Raw genomic sequence first — 7980 nt, 5'->3', positions numbered from 1 at the left:
CTTCTCTTCACCTCTGCCTCAGCCCTCCTCAGGTCAACTGATCACATCTCCACAGAGGTGGTCTGGAGGTGGGAAAAACACACCTCTCCCAAACACAAAAGGATTCATACCTCCCTCTTCTACCTCCTTGTCCTCCTGTGCATCCAGTCCCTGTCCTCCCTCCCTGCTCCCTTCCTTGCACTGCCTGCCTGTATTGAAAGTTACTGCCAAACTAGTGTCCCAGATGCTTGATTACATCTCTTGGTGAACTTGATACAAGAGATATGAAAAAGTAATTTAGATAGGGAGCCCAGAAGGAAGAGCCTACATATTAGGAGTTCCTGGCTTCTATTAGAGCAGGAAACATTTCTAAGCCCAGAGAACATTCACCTGTATGGGCTGGTATGTTATCTTTAAAAGTCTAATGACCTAACCAGATCTTCCAGCTTTATGAATACAAACTGCATAAAACCTTTGATAACCAGGGTTGATGTAGCCCTAGACAACAGAAATACATCAGGAGTTCAGAGGAAAACAAGGTTGATTCTGACAAAAGAAAAATTATTCTCCTATTAATAAGGGAAAAAACCCAACCCCAAACAGTACAAATCTCTAGTTAAAATTTTCAAAAAGCTTCTGCCATGCATGCTCAAGCAGATCATCCATGTCCTCCAAGCCAACCCGCACACCTGTGCACACAGGCAGAGCTGCTGAGCAGGTAGGTCCTACAGGACAGGAATTCAACCCACAGCAAAGCTATCAGCACCTTGCAGCCATGTGCACAAGTGACTGTGAGCCCAGATGGGAAGTGTTATTTAAATGGAGCCTCTGTAGAGAAATGACACAGGCAAAAAAACAGCAGCTGAGGTGCACTACAGTAATAGACTTTTACCAGCAAGCTTCTATAACAGCCATTGGAAAATGAGTGGCCAAGCAGAAAACAGCCTGGTGATGTACTTGGGACATAATGTTCCCAAGGTTGTAGCTCATCAAAGCCAAGCTGGAAAAGAAGCAATATGTGACTGTGGAGAGCCACAGACTGGGAAAATCTCCCAACCACTGCTACGTGTCTGCCACACAAACAGGCTGCTGGATAGGGGCCTCCTCCTGCCCTTCACTGCTGTTACTACAAAGTAACATAACCCACCTACACCAGGCAACAGCTTATGGTCACTCTTGTCAGTACATTCTCATCTAACACACAAAGTGACTTTGGGCAGGTCAGCTGCCTTCATCATGAAAGAGCAGATAGAGGAATAGATATGCTGTTCAGATGAATTCAGGTGAGATAACTACAGCACTTTAAATTCACACTCCATTTTTATTTTGCAGTTCCTTTCTTTGATCAGATAAGCCCAGTGGATTCTTGAGTGCTATTTAGAAATACACAGGCATGTCTGACTGGAGCCATCTGCTTTCAGACTGGGGAGGACAGCCTGGCTTCTGGTCATGTTTGGATGTTTCTTTGCAGCCACATGGAAGAGAAATTGTTTTAAAACTGGAAAATTCAGCTTGGGGAAGTAGCTGCAGAGGTCTCAGAGACTGATTTAGGAGGTGAACGAACACCCTGGGCTGAGCTACGGCTGCTGGGTGGGCTGTGCAGTAGCTATGCCTACGGAGACAGAGAAAACAGGAACAGACTGGAAAGAGGCCGTGGGCACTGGTGCTAAACTGTGTGTACATAGCACCTCGGGAACGCTCTGGAGGAAGGAAGTGAATAGCAGGCTAATACAATCTGCAGTCCTGGCACAAGGCTGCAGAGCACGTGGCACTGAGAGAGGGCTGGTGGTGAGGGTGGAAGGGGGTACAATGTTTCAAAACCTACATACATTCAAAATCTCTCTCACTGTAGCTGCGACTTTGCTTCTCCAGATTGCTTGATGCTGACTTGCTTATCAGGTCCCCAAATCTCTCGATTGACAAAGTCTTATCCAAGTCCTCATCGTCCTCGGCACCAGGAGAGGCTTTCTCTGCGTCATCTCTGCCCTGCACAGAAACCGCCAGGTAAGAATCAAACACGGCAGACCCCTAAAGCCCTCTGGATCCTCCTGCCCTTCCAACAGCACCAGGCTCCATACAACAGGCCTGGGGCACAATGTGTCACATAGAGGCACAGCTCTGCTCAGAACCAAGTGCCAGAACAGACCATCAAGCTCCAAGGCACACTCTGCAGGGATACTTTAGTGGTCCTCCACACCAGTCTTGAGTGGCAGGTATCAAGGGAATATGCCAGTGCCAGTTTTCCCATTAGAGGAAATGTGTAACTTTTGTTTGGCTGGAAATTCTCTCTCCTCACATTTAACTGCTGCTCTCTGGTCTTCCCTTTGCCCAGTCTGCCATCTCTCTCATTCTTAGGCCTCCTCTGTATTTCCCCTTGGGAGACAGCATCCCTGCTCTGGTGAGTTGCCCTTGGGTCGGTGACCACCCTGTGCCTTCCCACCTCCCCTCCACAATCTAGAGACTCCCCGTTCCTCTTGGATGCCTTCTTCTGGCTTTTCTGCCTATTTTCCTCCTGTTTCAGGCAATGGGAACTTCTCTGCCTTTTGCTGGTGCAAGTGCCCTGACATGAGCATCACCAGGTGCCCGATGGCCTTTCTTTCTTTCTTTCTTTCTTTCTTCCTTTCTCCTGAGCAGCTGCAGCTGGTAAAATTTTCCATCAATATAGCCGAAATGCCAGCGTGGAGCTGTTGTGGACTCCCGTGTTTCCATGGAAACAGGAGGAGGCCCGACTGTGACAAATCTGCTAGGCAGAAAGAGGGAGCAAGGCAGCTTTAGCTGAGAGATCCCTCTCCTCACATCACTGTTCTTAGCTGTGGCCTAGGAGCAGCTTTGTATCTGTGGGCGAGACTGCTTCTCCTCTCACCTTAGCACAGGTGTCCCAAGCCCAGCCTAAATAGGGACAGTCTGTTTTCAAGCTGCTCAGCTCCTCTTGTCACTTGTGTACCCCTGTCCCAATGGCACAGGGACCTCAGAGAGCAATCTCTGGCCTTTCCTGGGCCGCAGTTTGTTGTCTGTGTGCAGAGGAGCAGGGCTCACGAGCAGCCCCAGGGCACGCTCGGTGCAGCCTGTCCCGGTAAGCGCAGGCTGTGTCTCCTGTCCTGCTGCAGCACGCTGCCAGGACACCCAGGACACCGGCCCTGCTCTCAGCCAGCAGGAGCACGGTCCCCGGGGAGGAGACAGCCCCGCTGCTGCTGCTGCTGCTGCTGCTGGATTCCCAGCTCACCTGCTGCAAGTCGATGAAGACATCTCCTCTGGGAGGGGACTCTCCAGCTGCCATTTTGGTTCAGGACCTAAGGGCCTGGGCAAAATATCAACCCTTCTCTTTCACCGGCAGGCACCCAGCAAACCTGGAGAGTGGCATAACCTGTGGAGAGAGGGCAGGACAAGGGAATGTCGTGGGAGACTGCTGGCCACTGCCCTCAAGCCCCTGGCTCCTGATCCAGAGGTCACCTCAGCAGCCCCTGGAGAACCTCCCTGGCTTCACTAGGACAGGCCTGTCCCCAGCAGTGTGCAGGGACAAATGGCCCAGTCCATGCTGCTTTGGCCACCAGCTCCAGCTGATCATGGATAGATGGGATCTTGTCCTTCTCTGAAAGGTCACAGGGGCCAACGGAGACATCAGCTACATATAGCTCCTGCATGGGCTGTGCAAGAGAAAGGAAAGCTTCCTGCTCAGCCACCTCTACAGCAGCACACCAGTGCAAAGCTGGAGTGTGACTGACCACCAGGGAAAGAAAAAGTTGGAGAGATGAGGTGCTGGGAGTACATGCCAGGAGCAGGCAGCAGAGTGGTCCTGTGGCACCTAGCTTTAACTGGACAGATCTCAAAAAAGGCCAGAAGGAATCACAGAGACAGCTGTGCAGACCACAGAGATAGGACAAGGACAAACAGTTCATCATTCAAACGCCACACACAAAACAATACATGTTACAGGCAAAGAGACCAAGGCTGCAGATCTGTGCCCTGTCAGCACTGTCAGGGCTAAAGGACACACAAGTCCCTGAGGACAGCACAAAGGAACAATCTGCTCAATACACAACTGCAGGTGAGGAAGGCAAAGAGGTGCTACGCTTGACAAGGACGGGGATACAGACTAACACAGAAACACCTCTGGTCAAACCATCTATAGCAGCAGCACAGCCTAAACAGCATGGGCAGCACTCCAGGAAGAACTGGAGATGGTACAGAGACTGGCACTGGGAAGACACTGATCCCAAAAAACTCATCTGAAACAGAGAAGATGTAAGCATATACACAGTGATTTGGGGACAGGGAGAAGCAAAGTGTCCTCAGCTCACAGCACAAGAAAAGAGACATTCGTTAAAACTACAAGGGTAGAATACAAATGAATTCAAAATTGACAAAATATTTTTTTTCAGTGATGTCATCAAGGAGCAAAACACTGCAATGTCAGAGGATAGCTTGGCAATCTCTCTGGTAACAACTTGTATTTCTGACAAATAAAATTAAGAGAAATTAAACCCATCTTTCAGAACAAGCTATTCTCCAGCTATAAAAGCTTTGGAGTAAGTGCTGCAGTCTATGTCCTGGCTATCTGCTGAGGGGCTTCTTACTATCTCATCTGAAGTACCTAGCATGGGACACTGTCCAAGACAGGTGACTAAAACACTAAAGATTGTCTAAGGAGGAAAGCAGTAAGGACACCTCATCATCTATCTTTGAAGATCTCCAGAAGGTCTACAGTCTGCTTACTCTGCCTACATGAAAAGCTTATTCAAATCAAAAATCCCAGGGCCATCTGTAAGGCAAGATTTTGAGAAGCTAATCTGACCATTGATGAAGGATGATCCTTTGCTCTACCTTCCTAATTATCAGGAATGAGGCAAAACATAACGGAAGAAACCCCTGAAACACACTTCATTGGACTCATCACTAATTTCAGCCTCAGTAAGACATCAACAGCTCAAGAGAAATAGGCTGCCAAGACAGACATCTAAACAGCAAATACAGCATCCAGGCCATCCTTTTAGTAGGAGACATGATAGAGAAAAGATAAATACCTATAAATACCTGTCCTTTTTTTTATCTCTTTTTCTTTTTTTTGGCATTTAATCATTTAATTCAAGAAAAGGGTCTAATTCCATGAAAACAAACAGCAGTACTTTTGGAACTGAAGGCATGCAACATTTTATTCCAGTGGGAAGAGCTGGCAGGGGAACCTCATTTTGCAGGGACATGGCATCACCACTGTTAAAGAAAGGATTGGACATTTTTAAGGAACAGAGCATTCACAGCTACAGAGTGACTGCAAAAACACGTTGCAAGGACTATAACTTAGGGAGTAAAAAGATAATGGAGCTTTGGACAACAGCTCCTGTAGAGGCAGAATCCCTAAAACTTAGCAAAATAGTAAAGGTAATTTAACAAAATAAATGCTAATGCTCAGCTTTACCTCTGTGCCACTAACATGCCTTGTGGGGCCTTTGAAGTAAACTAAAGCTATCAGCAGGGCTGTGAAGCAAAGTGCTTTGTTTCAGGGCAACCTTAGGTATATCTGAAGCAAGGCAGAGGCTCCAGGGGCATTTTGTGCTCTGGGAGGGAGGAAACCCACATCCTGGAGAACTACTGGGTGCAACATATTCTGCTGACACTAGCTTTCTAAGATATTATACTGAGTTTAAAACTATAGCCCGACTGCCTAAATGAAGTTAAAAGGGAGGGAAAATCCAGCACCTAGTCTTTCTTTACAGATCATAGCAGCACATTTAGAATTATGCTGAAGCCATCACTCTAATGAGGCTGAACAGCTAAAAGCCAGACAGTTGTAGTAGCAGTAAGAGAGCCCTGGGGACCTGCTTTGAAATTTCAGAGGGACTGGGAGATACCCACAGGGTTTCCATCAATGAAAGCACGATGCAGTGTGTGGGCACCTCAATCCGACAGGACTTGGGGCCCAACTGCTGGAAGGCTCTGACGCTTTGGGGACGAGAGAGGAGGTGAGGATGAGAGGTGTGTTCTCTGATTCTAACCCTACCAGCTCTCCTGTTCCTGAAGAATGGAGAGCCCACAGCCTGGAACACTGCTGCTCCCATTCAGCACATTCACGGCTGTCCACGGCCACTAGAGGCCACTTGCCCCTCACTCTGTGCCACCTCTGGAGGAAGGTGGGATGGAAACCTACAGGATCCTGCCTGGCGTTTCTACCACCCTCAACAGATGGAGTTCAGAGAAGAGCAAAATTTTGCCAGTGGGCCAGAGGGATTGATTTATAAGGAAAGGTTAGGAGCTAATTTTATCTAGCACAATATGGGATGACTAAGATGGGGATGGAACAAACCAGCAGTCTGGAAAGATCTCAAGGATGTAAAACACAACTGAAGATTATTTTTTTGTCAGGCAGCCCTTCATAAAGAGACTTAAGAATAGGTTAAAATTTAAAATAGAAACTTAAAAGGAGTATCAGGGAGAATTCTGCTAATGCTAAAGCACCATGCTGAAGTGCCCAGCCTGATGGCATCACTGCCTGGGTTGCCATAAGAAGAGCACAAGACAAAATGGGAAACTAAAAAAACAAACACCACTAAAGAAAAGCAAATGACTGATACCTTCATCCTACTGTATCTCCTGGTTATGGGGAGTACGTGATTCAGCATTCCCGCTAGAAGTAATTTTCAGTAATAGAAGCATCATGCCAGCAGGCCAGATTCAAAGGGAGGCCAGAAAAATCCACAGCCTGCCAACCTGTGTGCACTCACACATCCCTGCTCTCTCCACAAGCACATCAGTAAACAGAACTGGCTCACTTAAATCACCATGCCTTGTACTGACCATTGTACTGACCATCTGGGCTTAAGGCATTCTGAAGGAAATTGAGCAGGCACGTCCCTGCAATGCTGGCAGCTACAGCATCTCCCACATGTTGATCACAGGGACTCCAGTGGGGCTCCCCCGCATTCCCAAAGGCTGCTTCACAGTGCCATGCTTCCCTGTTTTGCTGAGAAAAACAAAATTTGGCACATCTTTGAGGGCCGAGGCGAGCAGTTCACGCTGTCCCTTTGCAACAAAGATGAGTCAGTAACGCTACAGGCAGGCTGCCCCAGCTCTGTGGGCAAGGGGCTGCATGGAGACAGCCATCAGGTCCCACATCCATCCCCTCAGCTCTTCCTTAATCCCTTAGCCATTGGCCGAAAAGAATTTAGCTGTGGAGTGTCTAGACTAGGAGTGGATGTTAAGATAGGGATAAAGCCACAGGGGCAAAGCTGTTTTGAGGATAGGGGAGGAGAAGGGACTCTGGCTCATAGGCACAGACTGGAAGAGCTCACAAAGACGAAGGATTAGAGGCCTTGGAAGATTTTCCTGGGAAGAAATACTGATGTGCCTGTCCACGGAGAAAAGGAGCAGGAGGGATGCTGCTGCATACATCAAAGCATTTGGATGCTACTGTGACACTCACAGCCTCAAAGGCAAACAAAACAGGAGTGGGCTGCACTGCCCCTACCTCTCCTCTGTCATGGCCGAGGAACAGGACACACATACCAGAATGAAAAGGCAACACATAAGACAGTAAACACACAAAGTTTTGTAGCATGAAGGTTTTAACCTGTGGATCTCTCTCCCACATGACTATGTTGAAATTTGTATTATTACACAAACACTTTAGAAGGCTTAAATATTTCAATGAATCCTATACTCCACTGAACTACCCTGGATGAACCATCACAGCCATTCACTCCTGAAGCGCTGTCTGTTCCATGACTCTCCCTCATAACAGGCCCTTCATAGGGTACCAGACGGGACGGAGCCTGCACGGTCCACAGACACATGAACGAACACACGGAACAAAATTCACTCCAGAACGAAGTGCCAACAGCAGACAGTAACAATAAGCCACCCCTCCACTGGACGTACGGACGGCTCTAACAGACACACGTAGAGTCGGGGAAGGAAAGGGACACAGCCACCGGGGTCACTGCACCACGTCCGTGCTGTGCCGTGCCGTGCAAGCCCGTACGGTGCGGAGCGCGGGACTGCTCCAAGCCG

General features: G+C 48.3%; 2 protein-coding genes across 2 annotated transcripts in view; one reads left to right on the top strand and one right to left on the bottom strand.

Moving 5' to 3' along the window:
- Window positions 1–3256, bottom strand: part of SLC4A3 (solute carrier family 4 member 3) — a 28631-nt gene extending 25375 nt beyond the window's left edge. Inside the window, exons 1-2 of the mRNA XM_031056597.1 lie at window positions 3203–3256; window positions 1809–1965 (exon numbers count right to left, since the gene is read on the bottom strand). Coding sequence (XP_030912457.1) covers window positions 1809–1965; window positions 3203–3256 — 211 coding nt within the window. The remainder of the gene's footprint in view (window positions 1–1808; window positions 1966–3202) is intronic.
- A 4505-nt stretch (window positions 3257–7761) lies between these two features.
- STK11IP (serine/threonine kinase 11 interacting protein) overlaps window positions 7762–7980 on the top strand; it is a 19631-nt gene continuing 19412 nt past the window's right edge. Inside the window, exon 1 of the mRNA XM_031058121.1 lies at window positions 7762–7816. Within this exon, the coding sequence (XP_030913981.1) occupies window positions 7762–7816 (55 nt within the window). The remainder of the gene's footprint in view (window positions 7817–7980) is intronic.

Source organism: Geospiza fortis, unplaced genomic scaffold (assembly GCF_000277835.1).
Source record: "Geospiza fortis unplaced genomic scaffold, GeoFor_1.0 scaffold112, whole genome shotgun sequence".
NCBI lineage: Eukaryota > Metazoa > Chordata > Aves > Passeriformes > Thraupidae > Geospiza > Geospiza fortis.
The sequence above is the reverse complement of the archived record's forward strand: the minus strand, read 5'-3'. Positions and strand labels throughout refer to the sequence as shown.